The sequence below is a fragment of the Lynx canadensis genome, chromosome D3, assembly GCF_007474595.2.
Source record: "Lynx canadensis isolate LIC74 chromosome D3, mLynCan4.pri.v2, whole genome shotgun sequence".
Classification (NCBI taxonomy): Eukaryota; Metazoa; Chordata; class Mammalia; order Carnivora; family Felidae; genus Lynx; species Lynx canadensis.
The window spans coordinates 25,880,050-25,902,199 of record NC_044314.2 but is presented as its reverse complement, the minus strand read 5'-3'; the positions used below and the strand labels follow the sequence as shown (position 1 = coordinate 25,902,199).

At 53.9% G+C, this 22,150-nt stretch overlaps 1 protein-coding gene across 7 annotated transcripts in view; it reads left to right on the top strand.

Annotated features, from left to right (window-relative positions):
• The window catches only part of CTIF (cap binding complex dependent translation initiation factor), a 296,900-nt gene that overhangs the window by 154,962 nt on the left and 119,788 nt on the right, over window positions 1–22,150 (top strand). For all 7 annotated transcript variants that reach the window (XR_004344270.1, XM_032595318.1, XM_032595316.1 and 4 more), the window contains one exon: window positions 6,711–6,787. Coding sequence is in view for 6 of the 7 variants with exons in the window: in XM_032595318.1 (XP_032451209.1) it covers window positions 6,711–6,787 (77 nt within the window). In the remaining variant the exon portion in view is untranslated. The remainder of the gene's footprint in view (window positions 1–6,710; window positions 6,788–22,150) is intronic.

Below are 22,150 nucleotides of genomic sequence, written 5' to 3'. Positions count from 1 at the left end.
AGCAGATGGGAGAGGCCATCAGGCCAGCCTCACACTATGGGCCTGTGGCTGGGACTGTGCTGTGGGATCTGGATGAGAGGGCCGGGAGTGTTCGAGGGCCGCCATAAGTACGGCTAACTGGGTGATGTACAGAACAGACATTTATTGTCCCACAGTTCTGGAGGCTAGAAATCTGGGACGGAAGCGTCGGTGGGACCAATACTCCTTCTGAAGGCTCTGGGGAAAAATCCTTTCTTGTCACCAGCTTCTGGTGGCTGCCAGAGTCATTGGAGTTCTTTGGCTCAAGCCGTGTTGGTCCAACACTGCCTGCATCTTTACATGGCCTTCTCTTTCTGTGTCTCTTGTGTCTCTGTGGCCAAATTTCGTTCTTCTTCTAAGGACACCAGTCATTGAATTTAGGGCCCACTCATCCCGTATGACATCGTCTTCACTTGACCATATCTGCAAAGACCGTATCTCCAAATAAGGTCATGTTCACAGCTCCCTCCAGGGCTAGGACTCCAGCTGATCGTTTTGAGGCACATAAATCTACCTGCTTAAAGGGGGTGAAGAACCATCCAGGTGGCCCCAAGCCAGACATCAGGAGCACCAGCCCTGGCCCTCAGACTACCCTGGTGCTTCTCTGTCTGACCACAGTGCCAAGCACATCTCCACACACTGCTGTGATGCTAACATCATTGGCCAGCTGATGGAGGTCATAACATAGCTTCTAGTCTTCTCATGTACCCCTATCAAACCCCTTAGGGCTCAGCGTAGGTACCGCGAAGGCTTCCCTGACCCTTCTTGTAAGCAGGGTCCTCCTTCCTTCTTCTGGGCTGCCAGAGGCATCTGTCCAATGATCCCCTGACCTCCAGGGCCAGAACTGAGTCTGTTCATTCTAGTATTCTCCATCTGATGCACCTGGCACACGGTGGGCCTTCGGCCCTGGTTGCGTGAGAAAGAACCAAGGATAGACATACGGGTGGGTGGGTTTGACGGATGGATGTCAAGTAACAGAAGTCTTCCCTGGCCATCCCACCCCTGCCCCCGCCGTGCTCATGCCCTTGCCACGCCTTGTTCTGCTCCGTAGTGTTTTTGTCAGTTATCAGAGCATCTGCTCACCTGATGGTCGTCTCTCTGCTCTCACTAGACGTGTGCTCTACACAGACCAGCATTTGGCCGATTTCTTTTTCACTATATGTGCGGTGCCTAAAACGGCAATTTTTACAGGAAAGGTGGACGGGAGAGCTGGTGGGTTTTAGGATGGGGGGAGGGAGGGGCGCCTGTAGCCTCGTGGAAGTGTGGCACTGCGAGCACAGGGTCAGTGGGTCTCAGGGCCGAGGGCGCACACGCTCCTCGCCTGGTGTGTTTGTTTGGCCCTCCCTTGTTGCACCCCAGACCCAAGATTTGTTTGTCTCTACTGGCCTCTCAGGGCAAGGCCCGTGCACTCCCAGCCTGGGGCCAGCCGCTCTGCTGGGCCTGCCTTTAATCCCTTGGAAATACCGCCCTGGGTTGTAAGTACCCACCTCAGCCTACCCTGGAATGGGTGGATTTTATAGAACATGTTTCTGCAACCAGAGCCATCAGGCACGGCCCTGCAGGGGGGCATATATACACCACTGCTGATCTCCGAGTCAGGCGTGTGTGCGTGTGTGTGCTTCCTGTGTATTCTGCCCGTGCCGCCTGTGGAAGGAGTATTATCTTCCCTCCGTCCCTGGAGAGGCTTGGTTTCTATAACCTACTTGTCTCCCAGGCCCATTTACTTAGCAAAAGTGGTCAGAGGGTAGAGAGAGGGGATCTGCAGCCAGGTCTCAGAGCTAGGGGAAGAATTCTCATGCAGAGAAGTAGAAGGAGGGCAGGCAGGGCCTGAGGTGGTCCAGGGTAACGCTACGGGGTCTCACGTGACTCGAGACTGATGAGAAACCCCAAGCAGCTGGTAAACCAGAAGGCCGTGCTCTCACTTGTGGGAGGACTGGGGAGGGAGTGTCTCCTACCTGGACTGACATTCATATGAGGCTCTTTCTTTTTCTTTTTTTAATGTTTATTTACTTATTTTGAGAGAGAAAGAGTGTGAGTAGGGGAGGGGCAGAGAGAGAGGGGGAGAGAGAGAATCCCAAGCAGGCTCCACACTGTCAGCTCAGAGTCCAGTATATGACTCGATCCCACAACCCATGAGATCATGACCTGAGCCGAAATCAAGAGCCAGACGCTTAACCGACTGAGCCACAGAGGCACCCCTGGGGCTCTTTCAAGGCATAGAATGGAAGGATTTGTTAAATAAGGAATTAGAGCAGAGACCACTGTTTGCTGTTAAAGGATAATTCTAAGAAGCTTGATAAATTTCCATTCTCCACTTTAGTGATATATTCTGAAAAGCAGGGAGGGAACTCTGGTCCAAAGCCGAAATATCATATCCCCTGGCCAGGCCTGGAGATACCAGTCCCCCATGCTCCTTTCCAGATTCTTTATTATTCACACTTGTCATTGGGTGCCTCTTGCCTAGGACATGCTGCCCTTTGCAGCCCTCTCTTATATAAAATGTTTCAGGGCAACTGCTTCCTGGAGAGTAATGGAGTGAGAGGAGCATGTTCCATTGTGGCTGGATCTTTCTTGCTTGCTTTTTTAAAAAAATTTTTTGTTAACATTTATTTATTATTGAGAGACAGAGAGAGACAGAGCATGAGTGGGGGAGGGGCAGAGAGAGGAGGAGACAGAGCATCCAAAACCGGCTCCAGGCTCTGAGCTGTTAGCACAGAGCCCGACGCAGGGCTCGAACCCACAAACCGCGAGATCATGACCTGAGCCGAAGTCGGACGCTTAACCGACTGAGCCACCCAGGCGCCGCTCTTTTTTTTTTTTTTTTTTTAATTAACACTTGCTGTCCCCTCTCCCCAGAACATACTGCCCCCGGATTTTCTTCCCACTTTTTAAAATTGAGGCATGATTTACGTACCATAAAATTCACCCTTTTGAAGTGTACGGTGAGTTGGGTTTCTTGGGGTTTTGTTTTTTTTTTTTTTTTTTTTTTAGTATATCCTCAAGGTCACACGTGCAACCATCACTCCTGTGTAATTCCAGAATATTTCCATCACCCAAAGAGAAACCCGGTACTCATTCGCAGTGACTCCTTATCCTTCCTCTCCCCAGCCCCCGGCCACCACTCATCTACTTCCTGTCTGCACGTTTGCCTATTCTGGACATTTCGTGACAATGGAATTATACAATACTGGGTTTCGGTGACTAGGTTCTTTCCCTGAGCATGATGGGTTGTTGTTGTTTCTTTGGAGGGGGGGTGGGAGTTGTTTTTTTGTTTTCTGAGAGTGAGAGAGAGCCAGGGAGGGGCAGAGAGAATGTGTATGAATGTTAAGCAGGCTCTATGCCCAGCATTGGGCTGGAGGCACAGCTTGACCTCACAACCCTGGAATCAGGACCGGAGTCAAAATCAAGAGTTGGGCCCTCAACCAACTGAGCCACCCAGGTGCTCCCAGCATGATATTTTTAAGGTTCATCCACGTTGTCACATGTATCAGAACTTCCTTCCTTTTTGTGGCCGTATAATATTCCATTGTATGGACATACCACATTTTACTTATCCAGTCCTCAGTTAGTGGACATTTGGGTTGTTTCCAGTCGTGACTCTGATGAGTAAGGCTGCCATGAACATTCGCGTACCAGCCTTACCTCTTGCCGGTGAGTAGAGAAGCTGGGCTAACCCGGATCAACACTGGCCTGATGGCAGATGTGGGTCTGAGCACAGATTCTCTCTTCTTCCGCCGGCCACCTATTTTCCCCGATTGACCCCAGTCACCCTTGTCTTGGAGGGAGTGTGGGCAGCATCTTGAGTTGTGTGGGTCACTCGGTGCCAACCACCAGCCTGAGAAACAAAGTGGCTGATTGAAGAGAGTCCTCCAGTGAAGCTTGTATAAATACAGTATGTCCTGCTTTATGCAAGAGCTCCTCGAGGTCCTATGTAAGTGCCCCAGGGAAGGTGGCTCTCATTCATTGATTCGCCAACATGCCCATGGCCAGGGGCTCCAGGTGGTCTTGCGGGTGGGACCAGTCCTCCCTAGCCCCAGCCTGGATTGTTCCTGGAGAGGGAAGATTTCAGAAGTGCGAGACTTGGTTCTATCACGTGTTTTTCGCCGATTTCTGGCCTCCTGCTGGTGCCTGCCAGCCTCAGGCCAAAGAGAGCTCTCCATCCTTCTCCATTCTTCTCCAGCTCCACACCTGGGTCACCTCCCTAACCTGAGCCTCCCACACACTCCTCTCCTGCAGACCACCTCAGCCAGACTCGCTGCCAGGGCTGGGGGCTCCGTGAGGAGAGGGACCAGAACAGCCTCCCTTGCTTTGGCCCCTCAGCCCTGAGCAGAGTGTCCGGAAGATGGGAAGGTGATGAAAGTGATGGTGACAGTGGCACCACTGGAGACGCTGAGGCATACTGCATAGCAGGCACTAGTCTGCCTTCTTTACGTGCTTATCAACCCATTTAACCCCTGCAGGGACCCTAGGAGGCCGATGCTGTTATTATCTCCATTTTACGGATGTGGCAAGTGAGGCAGGTGGAGGTGAGGTTATCTGTCAAAGTCACAGAATCATCCAAAGGGAGCGCCAGGAGCTGAACGTTCACGGTGCAGCTCCAAACCCCATGTTTTTACTCTTATATTTTCTACGCATTCACATACTTCGGAGGAGACAGGTGGATGGACACAGAGGTCACAGCAGGGGCTTCATTAGAAGCCTCGAGGGGCCCTGCAGGTCCTCTGGGCCACTCTGAGTTTGGTAGAGAGCTAGGACTCCAGCGGAGGGTGAGTCCCGAAGGCAGCTCCCCACTGTGTGTGGAGGAGAAGGGCGGGATGCAGGCCAGAGCCCAGGACTCTGAAGCCCAGACAGGGGAGGCCGCACCTTCTGGGCTCATGGAAGGCCCAGGGTCGCGGACAGCTCCGTCTGCCTGGCCTCAGAGCTGAGATCCCGATCCAGGCTGCCAGCTTGAGAGGGAGCCTCGGCTTCCTTCCATTGTCTACGTGGGGCACACCCAGTGTGTTCCTACAGTGACCCCAGGCCAGGAGGGAGGGAAGGGGCCAGCCCGGAGCTGGGTCAGGATGGGAGAGGGGAAATGAGAGGGGAAGACTTGGTGTTTTTCCTTGTTTGTGTTTTGTATTAAAGAAAAGCAAATAATATCCTTTGAGAAAAACCATTAAACAAAGCACATCCTAAGGCTGCACAGGCCCATTGTGGCCGCCTGGAGCCCGGAATTCATTCATGCTCTTTGGCCGGATTGTCGGAGGCAAGAGACAGGGTAGGAGGGAGGGACTGTTATTACAATAAATGTTGAAATGTGTCCTTCCCTCCCGGGACTCCATAGGAGGCTAGGCCAGGCATCCGTGATGCCGGAGTCCCTGTGTCCTCCCGAGCCTGTTCCCTCTTGTCCTCCCACTGCCGGGCCCTGGGAAGCTCCTTGAGACTGGCCAGAACTGCCAACATCCACCCCGCACTGGTTGGGGACTAAGCCCTGAGAAGGCCTCCCAGTGAGGCCATCCACTATGGAGCCTGAAACCAGAGGGCTGCTACCATAGAGGCTCTGGGCCTCAGTCTCCCTGTCTATAAAGTGGGGGCGGGGGGCGTGGGTTATATGGACTCTGGCTGACCACTCTTTTTAAAACATTTTTTTTTAAGTTTTTATTTATTTTTGAGACAGAGGCAGAGCATGAGCAAGGGAGGGGCAGAGAGAGAGGGAGACACAGAATCCGAAGCAGGCTCCAGGCTCCGAACTGTCAGCACAGAGCCCGACGTGAGGCTCGAACCCACGAACTGTGAGATCATGACCCGAGTCGAAGTCGGACGACCAACCGACTGAGCCACCCAGGCGCCCCTGGCTGATCACTCTTAAACACACCGAGACCTGTCACTCCCTCTCATCCTGTGTGTGCCTAGGGCTGGCCTTCAGCCCAGCTTCAGCAGATAATTCTGCCTGGGGCTCGGCATGTGCAAGATGAGCCCCATGTTATAAGTCGAGGGTCTTTCTCCAACCTTGACGTAGATGCATAGCTGTTGTCCTGACGACACTATACAAGAGACCATCCTTAGGATTTTTCCCAGTTCAGAGTCTAAAACAGCATTTAACTATTTCATCCTGAGTACTCCCCAGGAGTGTGAGGAATGAGGGTCTTGGGTCAGAATTGCCCGGGCTGTCCTGGGCTGGCGTGAGACAACCCGGGTCCTAGCCCACTCCCTCTTTGTGAGGCCCTCTTTGTTTGCAAGAGGCTGTGTCTCCTTGTCCTCTCAATGGCCCGGAGAAGTTACTGACATTCCCACTGTGTCGGGAAGCTGAGAGAAGTCACGAGTGTTCAAAAAATAACTCCGTCATGCAGCCGTGAATCCGGGATCTGGTCCCCGCTTTGTTGCTAATGCTCTACAAGACCTTGAACTGGTTCACTCACCCCTCTGGATCTCAGTGTCCTCGTCTGGAATTTGAATGACTGGGTATGACAGATTCTAAGGTCTCCTTTGTGTCCTTCCTAATCTTCAGTTCTGTAATTACAGCATCATTGCCTGGTGGGAAATGGATTCATTCTACCATTTTCCATTTTTCAGCGTGGATTTGGTGGTCGGAGTCTAGTCGTGCACTCCCGATTTCCTTCGTCACAGATGTCGTTATCAACAGTTACGTGCGAGAAGGTCTTTGCCATCTTTCCCAAGTTACTAACGATCCCCCTTCCTCCCACATGACGCAGGGCTACCACCCGATGCCCCACGAAGTAGAGATCGCCCACACGAAGAAGTTGTTCCGGAGGAGGAGAAATGACCGAAGGTAGGAGAGACTCCGTCGAGAACTCTGGGTTTTCTGTCCCTGGCCAGCCGTCTGTAGCTCCGTCGGTTCTGGCCTGGGTTTCGCTTTCCCCAGTGGCCAGCTCATACCTGTGAGGTGAAGCAGGTGGGTTGGGTACCAGTCGGGAAGCAGGGGGTACGCTTCTCTGGGCCGGCCCCGGGGGTGGGTCCCTTCAGGAGTCCAGGGCAGCACAGGTTATGCCCCCTCGGGAGGAGAAATGCTCTTTCCCCTGACCTTACCGTAACAATAGCAGTCCTCAAGGGACTGGGTCCCAGCTGACATATGTTCTGAGACATGGCCTCCAGGAGCTCACAATTCCAAGAGTTTCTGTCCCGCGTGGTGCTGGGCTCTGCTGTGACAAACGATATGCAGATCAGAAACTGCACATGCACCTGCTCTCTAACACCCGGAGGTGCTCACTCACACTAAGGCAAAAACCAGGGTCTCCCTGCAGTTCAGAGTGCTGGGTGGCAGCTAGGGGCCAGAAAACCTGCCACGAGGGGCGCCTGGGTGGCTCAGTCGGTTGAGCGTCTGACTCTTGATTTCGGCTCAGGTCATGATCTCACGGTTTGTGGGTTCGAGCCCCACATCAGGCTTTGTGCTGACAGTTTGGAGCCTGCTTGGGATTCTCTTTCTCTCTCTCTCTCTCTCTCTCTCTCTCTGCTCCCCCCCCACCCCCTTCTGCCCCTTTCCCAGTTGCTTTCTCTCTTACTCTCTCTCTAAATAAACTTAGAAAAGAAAAAGTGCCACGAGGCAGCCCTGGATACATAAGCAGCTGAGGCTAGGCGTCCCAGGAAGGCATATGCCTTAGTTTCCTTGCAGCCTCTCTCACATGGAAAGGTCTTCATGGTATATTTCAAATGGAAAACTCAATGTTTTGGGGTCTGTGGACATTTGTAATAAAGCCGCATTAGAGTAAATTTTTTTGTTTGAATATGCATATATTCCTTCTGGCTGGAAATGTAAAAAATAAAGGAAGGGAGGGAGTAAAAGAGAAGAAAGATGGGAAGGAGGAAGGAGAGAAGGAGAGAGCAAAAAGGCTTCTGCCTAAGGAACTAAAATGAGGTGTGTTCCTCTATGGGGAGTTTTTTCGTGGATAAAAGTGATGGCCTGTGGTTTTACCTTTGATGAACACCGAATGTCGTCTGAGAGCCAAGGAATAGTCCAGCCCTCATCTCTTGCTAAGAAACTAGAGCGGCCTGTTTTCCTGTTATCCCTTGAAACTAAGGCTGTGGCTGACCAGGGTCCCCGGTGCTTCCCTCCACACGTGGGCCCTGACCGAGGAGTGCTGGGTGGTGGCCACAGCTCCGGGCGAATGGGGCACCGGGCACCCAGAGCTCATCATCAGCTGGTACATTTGGTGGGTGTGAGGCCTTCGCAGAGGACAGTAAGCATAGAACTGACTAGGAGGAAGGCCGTCTTGGCTTCGACATCAGAACCACCAGGCTTCACGTGGCTGCAGGAAAAGGGGAAACCGAGTCAGGAGAGTGGGACCAAGCCCTAGTCCAGGCTTGACCAGACCAGGGCAGGCTTATTTCACTGTGGGTGCTGCCTTTTTGCCGTAGCTGCTTCGCAGAGGCTAATTCCTGGTTTCTGGCTTCCTGGCGGAGGGAAGAAGTAGGGAGCACCCCCTAAAAGGGGATTGGGGTTCTCTGGGGCCGGGAAGGGATCAGGGAGGACAGAGACTTGGTGGCCCTCTTCCCCTGCCGCCCGGTCCCGAGTATGTGTGCGGAGGTGTGTGGAATCCCCAGGCTTCTGAATGAAGGGTCACCCCCTGCCCGGCTCCGCTCCTTCGGGCCCAGGCAGCGGCGGGCTGACGCTCAGCACCCATGTCGGCCCCACCTCCGCTCGTGGCCCCGGTCGCCTCACGCCGCGGCGCCCCCCCCCCCCCCCACCGCCCTCGACAGTGGCAGGCCTCCAGAGGGCAGCGTGACCCGGGAACATAGGAAGAGGAGAGTGGCACACACACGCTGGGAAGCCGACCTTCCGCTGAGCCCCACTCGTGTTAACAAACGTCTGGGTTAGGTCAGCACACCTCGCAAAGGATGTGGACCCGGGACAGGGTCCAAAGCAAGGCAGTAAAGATGATTAAAGGGATGGAAAGTATGTCCTGGGAGGAGAGGCTGACGGGACGAAGCAGGGGAAGAGCACGCATGCCAATAAAGTCATGAGAGATTTACACGGAGGGCCCGGAGCAGCTGCCTCACGTTCACAGGGACCGAAACCAGAGGGAGCTAGCCGGAATGGAAGAGGGTGTTCAGCTAGACCACACACGGACTCCAGGAGTAAACGTCTTGACCCTCAGAGGGCCCATCTGCGGGTCAGGACGGCAGGGAGCGCCAGGTGGATTGTGTGGCGCCCTGCAGATTAGAGCGGGACGTCTGCGTTCTACCCCAGCTCCCGCGGGACGCGAGGTGGCCTGTGCCCCTGCTGCTGGTCACTTCCAGTTGTGGGAGTCTGAGGCGCGCGGCCCGGAATTCGACACCGGATGGGCATTCCGCCTCCTCCGTTCCCTCCCTCTGTGACCTGGGCAGTTGGTTCATGCCCCTACTTCGTCTTCTGTAAAATGGGTCTGCTAAGCGGGAGGCTTGAACGATCTAATCCTTGCAAGGCCCCTGGAAAGTCTTAGCACCGGCCCCCTCTTGGGTCCGAGGTACGCGGGAACCACTGTAAGGAAAGGTGGGGAGCTGGCGGCAGCGAGGGTGGGCCGTCACCCGTGATCTCCCTCGTGAGCCCGGGGAGCTTTGCCCTGCATGCTCTCCAGGATCAGTTTCCTTCTCCTGCATCCACTTCCCCCGGCAGACACGGAGGGAGGGTCCCTTCAGCGCAGCTGTCTGTGGACTCTGCTCCCACACTCCATGGGCTGCTGCGAGGCGCTCTGTGATTACAATTGAGTTGCGAATGTCTTGTCCTCATTTTGCAGAAAGCTCCAGAACGGCTCATGGGGTTTTTTTTTTTTTTTCCCCTTAAAAATGTTCCCCAAACTTAAAACAACTAGTAACCACTTGCTTCTTTGGGGACGCTACTCAAAGATGTTTGCTGATTTCAGAAAAAATTATGCATTTCATGCTATGAACGGACTAAATGAGCACTTCAAGCGTTCCTCAAAGAGCAACATGCCTCAGGTGCCCTGTCCCCACCCACGTTGGCCACCTGCTGCCTGGAGGAGGGCCTGCCAGCTTCCCCTCCCCGCCCCCCAGGCGACCCACCCCTGGCCACGGGTGCAGGGAGAGGAGCGGGCTCCCGGAGGGCTGAGTCTTGCCCACGCTGCTGACCTTGAGTGAGGTCTCACCCGCCGGGGGCGCAGGATTTTCTCCGCACCTCCTCCACCCTGCTGCGTTTACAGAGATGAACAGACTGGGGCAATGAACAACTGTCAGGGTCTGCCCAGGAAACGGAGGAGGGTCCTTTGGATCAATGGTGGTAGACAGGAAGGGAAGGGAGCAAGATTGGGCGGAGGGAAACGCTGAGTCTGGGTGGGGAGTTCTGGCCCTATGGGGGGGCGCTGAAGTTGAGGTGATTCAGAGCTGTCCCGAGACGGAGTGAAGGAGCAGGTCTGTATACCCCTGTCTGCTGGTCGTTGGATAGAATTGCCACAACTTTAGGCTGGCAGCTCTTATCACCCAGGGCAGTCTCTATAGGGGCTGACAGCTCGGGGCGGGGGGCGGTGTCTGCTCCGGCACGTCCAGCAGCCGAGGGGGTTGAGTGCCCCGTTCCTGAAGGGGGGCCTGGGTGGCACATCACCCTGAATGCCCCAGTGAAGCAGTACCTGCCTCTCCTACTGGGATTGATGGAGGGGCGCTCTGTGCCACATCCCGTGCTCCAGAGAACACCAGAGAAGTGGCAGGCTTGGCCCCTGCTCTCCAGGGGCTTGCGCAACCCTCTTTGGCTGTTGAAGCCACCAGACTGCGTGTAGAATCCGAGCGTCCAAAGAAAGGAGCCAGCAGGAGGTGACCGAGGAGTGCTCCCTGGAGGAGGTGGGCGTTGAAGTAGCCTGTGAGACACAAGGGGGATTTGGAAGGGAGACCGGAGGATGTCGGGAGGGAAGGAACGGGAAAGGCGCGGCGGAATAGGTGCGGGAGCCAGAAGCCGCGCCACAAAGCTCCCTAGAGACCGAGGCAAGAGGGTGGTGCTTATGGCAGTCACCACCCCCAACGGAACGAAATCGAAGGGAAAGGCCGGAGCTCCTGGTTCCTGATGGGCCCTGGCCCGGGGTGCTACAAGTCTGTGTAGACGCAGCACGCTCCAGAACCGGACCTCCTGACAGGGCAGGACCGCGAATGCAGGCACTGTCTTTCCGTCGCACGCTGCCCTTGCAGCGGGGGAGACAAGAGAGCCGTTCTCCAACTTAATCTGTTTCATTAAGTGAGGTCTGAGAATGGTTAATTGACTCCATGTGCAAAGCAGACTTGGAAGGAAAAAGAGAAGAATGCCGTGGTCATCCAGCCAGTGTCGGATGGCCCTGCTGGGCGAGGGGCAGGAGAGCGAGCCGTCCCCACACTTCCGCGTATGCCACCCCCTCCCTGGGTCCCCAGGTGGTGCAGTCGGGGCTGCATCCTGGACACCGCAGGGCGATTGGAGCCTGAATGCCCATGGCTGTGGCCTGGCGTCCTCTAATTGTAGGACCAGTTAAGACTCTTATTCCTTCTTCCCTTTCTCTGCCAACATGTGCCCCAACCCTCCCTGGGTGCCAGGCTCTTTCCCTAGGGACAGAGTTAGTGTCAGCCGTCAGATTTGATTTTGCAAGCTCTCTGTGACATCATCTAGGTCACTGATAAAAATGCACAGGACCTCTGGAATTACTGGCAATGGATATATAACTTTCTAAATATACTAAAATCCTGACTTATGTAATTTAAAAGGATAGATTTTTGTTATAGAATTGGCATATCAATTAAAAAATTGTTTAGAGGAACTTAGAATCTATGAGATTCTTTTTTTTTTTTTCTAGTATGAAATTTATTGTCAAACTGGTTTCCATACAACACCCAGTGCTCATCCCAACAGGTGCCCTCCTCAATACCCATCCCAGGAAAGAGTGATGTGGCAAGCCTCTGGAAATACTCCTTGAATCTTGAATCTTGATGTGTTCAGGGTTCCCCAAATGTATCAGGCGAGTAACCCTTTCAAAAAGGAAGTAAATTTGCTCTGGTTCGTGTGAATCTGTGCTAGCTATTGGCTACATCATTTCTTCCAAAACATCTGTTTGGGAATCTCTTGGAGAGACATGATATCTATGCATTTTCTGCTTTTTGAAAATTGGAACTGTAAGCACACAGCTACAGCACTTTGTCTGTCCTCCAAGATTCCTCAGACGTGTGCCGGGACCCCTTAGGACCTCAGTAAAGCATTCTCTTTTCCTGAGCAATACCACTCCATCCCTTGGGCAAGAAGATGAGAATTCAGAGCACCTGTCACTGCCCCCCCCCCCCCCCCCGCCGCCTATAGGCCCTGGACATCGTATGGACACGCCAGCAGGGTCTGCCTCTCCTGGCCCAGCACTTATCCTCCGACAGAAAGCAAACCTTTCTTTCAGCCGAGCCCTTAATTTTACATCATTAACCCTGTCAGCAACCCCATGCTTCCCTCCTCCCTCTCACTCAGAATATGAAATTATAATTTTAGAACCCTCACTAATCCCCCTTAGGCCCCCTCTGCGACACATTCTGATGACTACCCCATGCTTTGATGGTCATCACTGGCTACGGGCACCCTCTCATTCCATTCTGGAATCACTGATCCCTCCTCCTTCTCACTTCTAGGCTCACAGGCAAGGACCCTGGGGGTTCCCTGGGCCTCTTTAACCCCCTTTCCTTCCGACCGGGAACAGATCAAGAATTAACTAGTTCAGATCCCTGGATCTGTCCATCAGCTCGCGAGTTGTTAAGTTAGCCCGTTTGGAAGTACCATCAGTCCTCGTTACTTGTGGATTCCATATTTGCCAATTTGCCTACTTGCTAAAATTTATTTGTAACCTCAAAATCAATGTTCAGTGGTCCTTTCAAGGTCATTCATGGGCATGCCCGGGGCGGGGAGAAATTTGAGTGGCCGAACATGCACGTTCCCAGCTGGTGTCAGACGAGGAGATGCTTTTCACGATCTCTTTCGTGCCACGATTTTCACATTTGTGTGCTTTTGCTGTTTAAAATGCCTAGATACTGACATGCTATCTAGGGTTCCTAAGGGCAAGAAGGCTGTGATGTGCCTCATGGAGAAAAATCCGAGTGTTAGATAAGTGTCATTCAGGCACAAGTTATATATAGTCAGGATACCTACGGTACATTTTCATGATTGATAGAGTGCTGTCGCCATGAGTTCACCATTAATGAACCAACAATGCATATTAAGTAAGGTGTCTTTAGGCAGAAATGGATAATATAAGGTCTATCTATTGACTGATTGGAGAAAATGTTGTGGCCAGAGGCTTGTAGGAACCTAACCCTGTGTTTCCCTTGGGAATAACCGTCCGGTATTCCCTAATTCAGTGTTTGCGGGACTTTGTAGAACTTAACTACGGTGGATAATGAGAATCAGCGATGCTCGCTCTTTAAAGCAGGGTAGACAGGTGCCCAAGGTAAAGGAATAGGTTGTGAGTGATGGGATTTCAGACCTGAGTAATTTATCTTGTTTGTCTGGTGGTGGGAGAGCTGGGGGCAAGAGAAGGGAGGATCAGGAGACCCTTCCTCCCCTGGTCGTCACCTGGCTTGGGTTTCACTGAGGGGATCTCTGTTTCCTTCGCCCCATCCGGGGATGACACCATCCCTGAAGCCCCCCAGACTGCTCAGCCCTGCGGTGACCATCAGCATCATCCTGTCATCAGGAGCCCAGGGGACGGCGAGACAGATCACACTGCCATCGCCCGAGGTTTGTCTTTATATCCCAGCAAGGAAATTGCCCTCATTAAGTCTCTGCTAAAGATAGATAAGAAAATGGGACAGGCAAACCCCCACCTGGCAGGCAGCCCTGTCAGATTCTAAGCAAAATGAGTCAGATAGGAATTATTTTTAGGTTCTGTCTCCTCCTCCCCCACGCCCACCCCCAAGCAGGCGCTCTTGGAAAGAACAGCTCATTTCTTGAAGCCAGATGTCCATGTCTGTGTCCAACTGACGTGAGAGCCCTGATAGGCCTAGAGAAGACCCCGGCCATTGTACAAACCACAATGGCCAGGTCATCCTTTGGACACAGCAGCCACCTCGCTCGGCGTTCCTGGGAAGAACAGGCCATGAGGGGGCCCCGGGAAGGCTGGCCCGCGACTCACCTAAGAGCGATGCTCCTTCCCAGGATGCCCTTGCTCGCCCCTCTTTCCCGGCACATGCCGCCTGCTCAGGATCTGCTCTATGCATCGTACTTCGTGGGAAAGAAAACAAGGCCCTGGGGCCCCTCTCCCAGGGAAGGACCAGCATGTCCCCTGGGCCAGGCACCCGCATCTGTGGGAGGGCCCTTTTGTGCATTTTGGCAGAGCTCCCGGGTGCCGGGCCCCCCGGCAGTGGGCATCTCCTAGTCTGTGCCCACTCTGGGAAGCTGAGCATTGCCCTTGTTTGCTGTCTTCCCCTTTTTCCAGCAAATAGGATTTGTGCAGACCCCATAGACCCTAGACAGCCAAGGAGAGTGACCTGGAGGTGAGGGATCTAACTGGAGTGGAAGCAGGGGCCCGTGCCCACCGGCCTGGAGGGCAGGGGGGTTGCTGAGTAGGAAACTAGCTGAGAGAGAGAAATGCCATCGTCACCGGGTCTGTGCCTGGGACAGAGGGTAGAGTGGATACCCCAGGAGACAGCCTCCCGAGCTGGTTCAGTTACCCCACCTCAGTAGTCTCAGGCTCTGTTTCTGCAGTGTTGGGCATTTGGGACTTGGCTCACAGATGTTGACCCCTGGTCCTTCCCCAGGAACTCCAAGGACCCCAAGTAACCGGGCCCCTGGCACGGAGTCCACAGGGCCTTGCCTGGGGGCAGGGGGACATGGTGGGTGGTCCACCTGCACAGCCTCCCTTGGCTTCAAGACTAGCTCATCCCTCACCAGGCAGGGGATCTTAAGGAGATACGGACCCGCACCAAGCCTTCTCGTTCTTCTTGTTGTCACAAGGACATTGATGCCTGCAGGAGTGCCATCAGATGACATCGATGGCAGGTATGCAAGAAGTTCCAGAGGCCATAACCAGTGCCCCTTATATCTTCAACCCAACCCATGTGCCCTCTCCAGAAGGTTCCAGAAAGGCAGGCCCTATCTGCTCCGCCTGTGTACATCTTTCAGGACCAAATCTGGTGTGGGTTGGTACCCCGGGTACCCTGCATGCCTGGCTGAGTCCCCATACTCCCAGAGATGAGATACAGCCTGGGACCACCTTACTCGGAAGGCAGACTGTGCCTCCCATTGGGTCTAGGGCCTTTGTGCCGGACCCACGGACAAGCCCAGCCCACCCTCCGTCCTCTGGAAGTCACTCAGAGGTTTAATAAGCACTTCCAGAATGCTCACCATGTTCGGGATACACTGAGCCCTTTACAGGATATCAGCTCATAGAGTCTTGCCACAACCTTAGAAAGGAGATACTGTTTTTATTTCCATTTTACAGATGCGGAAAGTAACTTGCAAACTTGCACAGAGAAGTGAAGTAACTTGCCCAAAGTCGCAGAGCCGGGAGGTTTAGCTGAGCCAGACTGCAAACCCAAGCAGTCTGGCTTCAGAGCCCGTGTCCCCAACCGGTTCTGTGCAGAAGACTCCTGTCTGTCCCCTCCTTGGCACGCTCAATCTCCCTCTTTGGGCCCTTCACTGCCTTCTATACGCCACCCCCCCCCCAATTAACTCTTGTGCGGGGGTGAGGTGGACAGCATGGGGCTGCTGTTTTCAAATGGACTGAGTGGGGAGCTAGTGCATATTCCAAAGGAATGAGCGAATGGGCAGGTTTCAAACGAGACCTACCCGACAGAGTCCCTCACCTTCTGCCTCCTGCACCCCAGCACCCACTCCGTCACGCCTGTAGATCCCTTCCCCGGCTCAGATGATTCACGCATGGGCATATTTAGGAAGGCCCTGCAGTAGCCTGGAGCTTTCCCAGGTTGTGGGGGCCCCACCCAGTGAGAAACTGGAGGAGGGGTGGCGTGAGTTCTAGAATGGTGGGCAGCTCTCGGGGGAGGGCGGTCTGGCCAGGAGCACCTCCTCCCGTCCCCCCACCCCTGTCCCAGGGGGATGAGCCCAGAGCACGAGGGTGCCTCCCACTCCTCAGGGCTTCCCAGCAGGGACAGGGGCACAGGTTTTAAAAATACCAAGGAGCCTTCCTGCCTGATCAGCACTTACCCTGGGCTCCAGGGGTTATTTCTGAGTCTTCCCGGTAATTCAAGTTTAGCCATTTATTCCAATGCGTGTGTTGGGGGGGAAGCCAAGGTGGCCTCTATTATGGTTTGGAGTATCCTGGGGGGACCCTGGTGTCCAGAAGTGATGCAGGGTCTCAATTAGGCAAGCCGTCAGCAAACAGAATTAAAATAACTCAAGATAGGCCCTTGGGTCCTCGGGGGTGATGCCTGTGCTTAGTCCCCATGAGGGAAATGAAGACCGAGGTGTCCCCTGTCCCCCGCGTGCCCAGGGTCCTCTCTCAAGTGGCATCCGCAGGGATCTCAGTGCCCTTCCAAATGCAGAATGGACGGAGCGGCCGGTTCTTTCCAAGTAGCCCTGGACACACAGACAGACAGAGAAACGGACAGCCGAGCCCCAGGAGCAGACGGGCCCACAGCCGTGGCACGCTGTGTGGGTCCAGCTGTAAACGGACACAAACTTACCAGCAGCTCACGGGGAGCCCCCAGCACATTAACACCTCAGCAGTGTGGGCCAGAATTATTGAATCTTCCCAACAACCCCCGGGAGGAACTAGTTTTTATTTCCCTTTTCAGAGCAGCGAAGTAACCGGACAGCACATAACCTTCCCAATAGACCTTTAGAACCCGCTACCCGTGCCAGCCGTACCCGCCCTCTGCCCCTCCACTCCCTGAGACATGCCCCCCTACCTGCCCTCCGCCTGCCCCCGCCTCCCTCCTGTCACGCGGCCCCCGCTGTGCTCCCCGTCTGGTCTGCGTAGGACCCCTCCGGCCTGACTTCCGCCCTTGCCGGCTCCCTTCCGTTCTACAGGTTCCACCTGCCCCACGCTCCACCCTGCAAGCTCTTTTTAGGCCTCTCCAAACCTCTTCCCCGGCCTTCCCCACGGAGGAAGGCCTGGCACACACACCCAGAAAGCCCTGCTCACCTCAGTCAAGTCCCCTGGCTCACCTGGAACAGGTGAGGCAGCTGAGAGATTCGGGGGCGGGCGGGAGGCCCCGGAACGTGCAGGACGCTGGCTCAGTTGCGAGCCCCCCCCATCCTGAGCCACCCCTCCAGGTGAACAGATGAGCCCGGAACAACAGCGGCCACCCCAGGGCTGCGTTAGCCACAGTTACACCCTCCCTCGGGAATCCAGCAGCCCTCAAGTTGTCTTCAGACTCTGTCTTTTCAGCCTGTTTTAGGCTTTCTGTTTGCCGGGCCTGGCACTGAACTTCGCGGAACATGTATGCGGACCCAAAACAAAGATGAGGAGTGTTTTGAGGAAGAAAAAAATATGATGCGGGGCTGTGTGTGTGTTTGTTCCGTCTGGTGGCCCAGTGGCCATAGTAAACATGTTCCAGACTGGCTCAGTGCTTCAGGGAGCAGATGGCACAGGCTTGTCACCTTGAGCGGGAAACCTGGTGCCTTTGAACTGTGAGCTGCAGCCATGGGTCAGGGAGGCAGAGCGGGGATCGGGGTGCAGCAGGCAGAGGAAAGGATTCTGACTTCGCCCTGATGTTCTGGAAGGCTGGAGATGCTCGGTCAGGAGTAGGGTAGAGAGGTGATCATCAGGATGTCTCCAGGCAGGGCCCACGAAAGCCAGCTCCCTCCGAAGGCCCCGCTATCCAGTTCCCGACCCTGTGCCCTCAGGCGAGTCTCAGGCACCTTTCCCCACTGAAGCTTTACTATATTTTTGCTGTGGCTTTTCTTCTAACACAGTCGGGGGAAACCGTCTCTACCCCTTCGTCCACCCCACCTCCCACTATTCCCAAACAGCTCCCGTAGCCCGGATTTACTGCTTTTGCACCCCATCTTGTGAACCGGGGTATCAGAGGTCGATCTGGCCTTCACGGGTAACAGGCCCGGTTGCCTTGCATTTTCTCTGAGTTAAGAGAATGATCTCGTGCTAAGTGTTTCCAGCACACTGAGAGACCAGTAAAGGGTGGGGAGGGAGGGAGGCAGGGAGGGTAGAAGGGTTGTATTTTCTGAAGAGAGGATTTTGAGATGCTAAAAGCCTGAAACCATCCCCCTTTAGGCAAACGTCCCTTTTGTCTCTACCTCTATTTAACGAAAATCACATAACATGAGCCACTGCAGTCAAAACGGGTGGGTGGCCCCCTGAGTGAGTGTGCACAGTTCACCAGGCTTGGTTTGGGTCTCGTTGCGAGATGTGGAGCCTCAGAGGCATTGTTTCACCTCTCTGGGGCGTGATTCTCATGTGCGACATGGGACATCTACCTTCTAAGGCTGTTTTGCAGTTCAAATGAGACAATGCCTCGAAAGCAGGTAAAATGTCAAGGGCTGTGCAAACATGAAGGTTTCAGCCGTCTGTGTTGTGTTTGTAGCGCACGCACGTCGGTGTGCATGGTTGTGTGTGCGTGACTGCTTTCGGGACTCCGCCGGTTACCATTTCCAATGGTAGTTTGCTGGAAATGCAGTGTGGCCTGGACGTTTCTATTGGTTATCCCTCGCTGTGTAACAAACTACTCCAACAAGCAGAGCTTAAACAACAAGCATCTCTTGTCTCACGCAGTCTCCAAGGGTCAGGAATCCAGGAGCAGCTTAATTGGGTGGTTCTGGCTCAGAGTGTCTCTTGAGACTGCAGTCAAGCTGTTGGCGGGGATGGTGATCATCTGAAAACCTGATTCAGACGGGATTGGAAGGTCCACGTCCAAGTTCACTGACGTGGCTGTTGGCAGGCCTTAGTTCCTCACTGGCTGTTGGCCGGAAGCTTCATTTCCTCGCAATGTGGGCCTCTCTGTAGGGTGCTCATGACAGAATGAGTGATCTGAGAGCGAGCGAGAGAGAGAGAGAGAGAGAGAGAAGCTGTCATGTCTTTTACAACCTAATCTCAAGAGTGACCTACCATCCCTTCTGGCATATTCTGTTGGCCACACAGACTAACCCTGGTGCAGTGTGGGAAAGACTGTGTGAGAGCGTGAATACCAGGGGATGAGGACCATGGGGTGGGGGTGCATTTTTATCTGTTTCTAGTTCCTTTCTGTGTCATCGCCTCCCCCCAGCCCCCACTTTAAATGACCTAGTAAAATCCACCAATGGCTTTGAATAGGTTGAGGTGTTTTGAGTTTTCTCTTTTCTGGTTCAACTTCAAATCGTTCAACAATGCCTTCCTTATCTTCTCCTCTTTTCTTCCATCCTCCCTGTCCATGGCTCCTCTGTGTGGTGGAATATGAGTGAGTATTTCCTACCTAGAGAGGGTATGAAGCCAAAGGATGCTGTTGTCTGAGCTGTGGAACATACCTGTCCTCCAGGGAGTCCAGCAGGTAGTTCCAGGAAAAGAGAACTTTCCAAGATACACACACACACACACACACACACACGCTCATACTCACCCATATACTGATTTTCCCTTAAACTCTATCATCTCAATGATCATAAAAGGTTGGGCTTTCAGTGAAAGCATACCGAAATGCTTGAATCTGTTAGACACTGACAGGGAAGGCTTCCTCGGGTAGGAGAGAAAAGAATACAAATATGAACAACCCAGGTAGAGATGTCTTACACAGTGTTCCTCCTGACATCCCCCCAGCAGGCCTGAGAGACAGATAACACACACACACACACACACACACACACACAAGCATCCCCCTCATGACAGTGATGTAGGGACTCAGAGAGGCCACATGGTTTCCTCCAGACTTTGTGGAAGCCAGTAGGAATATCCAGACTCCCCTCTACAGGGTTCTGTCACATTGGCCCCACACAGGGAGACGCGTGCTTCTTTTCTACCCACTCCAGAGGAAAAGGTGATTCGGAGTTGTCTGCCTGTCCGGGTGCGGGGTGTTCTGCCTGGGAGGGTCGGCCAGATATTGGAGGGGTTCAGAATAGTGGGGGGAGGGGAGATATCCCTCAGAACCGGGAACGTTTAGGCGGGCGTGGTGACAGGCTGTGAGGGAACAGTGGCGACAGGCGGAAGAGGACGCTCGGTCGTCTGCCCCTTCCAGTCCATGCAGGTGCTTTTCCCCTCCATTCGGAAGGCGTCATCAGAAGTACCTTGGGACGCTCTGGCTCCAGATGGAGTCATGGAATGAAGTGCTAATACGCCCTTTTTGACCAGAGCTGTGCTGTCCAGTACAGTATCTACAGTTTAAGTTCATTAGAATGAAGCAAATTAAAGTTTGTCCTTTGGTCACACTGGCCACTTGTCAGGTGCTCACTAGTTACACGCAGATGATGGTTACCACGTGGGACAGTGCAGATAGAGAATGTCTCCATCCTTGCAGAAAGTTCCGCTAGATAGTCCTGCTCTGCAGAAACCCTCCTGGGCCCCAGAGAGTCGGGCAGGGGGTGGCTGGAGGGGAAGAGAGACGGCTGGGGTAGAACAGTCTGAGGGTCTGGGCAGGGAGAAGTGGCCTAAAGAGCAGAAGGAAGAAACTGAGAAAGAGAAGGAGGTGCTCACTGAGCACACATGGCCCCCGGGGGTGGGGGGGTGCTCAGGAAGGGGTAACTCCTCTTTGAGCTGGGTCTGGTGACAAGGAACATTGCTGGGGTTCCAAAGCTTGCAAGGGCCACTTCCTCCAGATCTTTGCTCAGAAGCATGACTGGAGGCAGACAGATGCTAGCCCTGAGGAACGGCCTTCGGGCCCTCTCTGTGTACCAAAGGACCCCTGAGAGCCGAGAAGCTTCCCCCAGACCTGATAGGGACATCACTGTGGGGTGACCCAGGGAGCCCCAACCTGGGGTGACCCAGGGCACATACTGAAAGTTATGGAGAAGGGAGGGCTCGCCGTCCCTCTACCTGCCATTGGCTCCTTTGTCAACACTCCCTGCCCTCTATGCTTGAGTGGAACTCCGTTAACCCTCTCGTTCCTGGAGAACTTCATGCACAAACCACGTCTCCAACCAGGTCTTCCCCAGGATCAGCTCAGGGCACCAGACAAGGGCTCGGTTTCGTTTTGGTAGCCGAGGGAGTATCCAGATGGATGAAGTGTCTTCAGACGCGATCTTGTGTGGAAAATAAACACATAAACCAATAGAAGACCTCCTTAGTTTTGATCAGGTTGGGGCCAGAATCCCAACTGTCCCACCCACCCGTGTCCCTTTGTCCCCGCAATTTTTTTCAAGTTTATTTTTTTATTTATTTGTTTTGAAAGAAAGTCTGAGTGGGGGAGGGGCAGAGAGCAAGAGGAGAGAGCAAGAATCCCAAGCAGGCTCTTCTCTGTCGGGGTGGAGCCCAATTCACCCAACGCGGGGCTTGAACTCACCAACCGTGAGATCATGACCTGAGCCGAAGTCAGACACTTAACCAACTGAGCTCACCCAGGCACCCCTGTCCCCGTTCCTGTAAAGTAGTTATGGAAGCCGCTCCTTAGGGAGTGCCCCCCGGCTCCCCGTGCTGGGCATCCCGTCTGGATCAGGGGTCAGCAAACTTATCCCATAAAGGACCAGATAGTAAAACAAACTGTATTCACAGAAACAGATGGTGGGGGATTTGGCCCAGAGGCCAGTGTTTGCAAATCCCTGATCTAGATTATCACAAATCCTCCAACAAACCCAAAGAGAAGAAAATTTGTTTCTGCTGTACAGCTGAGCAAGTGAAGTCACCGTACTCAACTCTGTTCTCCCATGTTTCCTGGGGCAAACCCAGGCCTGCCTGGCCAGAGTTCACATCCCCTGTCCTTCCTCCCTGCTGGGGATTAGTGCCTGCCCAGGGTCCCTCCCCAGGACAGAGATAGCAAGAAAGCCAGAAGAGAGGTCCAGGGGGTACCAGGCTGTCTTTCCCCATTTCCCAGCATGCACTAGTCCTTGAACACGGCGCTAGATGTGAGAGATGAACCTCTCAGGGCTAGTCTGCTGGCTGGATGCTTGAGCTTGGTCTGATTACCCTCACAAACCCTGTTGGCTCCTTGCCCTAGAGCAGGCAAACGTCCCCACGGATGCATTTTGACGTGGAGGCTGCAGAAAACCTAGCCAAATGCTGTGGTGGGAGACCTCAGGACGCAGGGTACCTGAGAGTAGCCAGTGACACCTAATGGGTAGAACTCGGAAGGCTCTAGGAACACTAGAAGTCGCACGTCCCTGCTCCCTGAAGTTGTTAAGGCA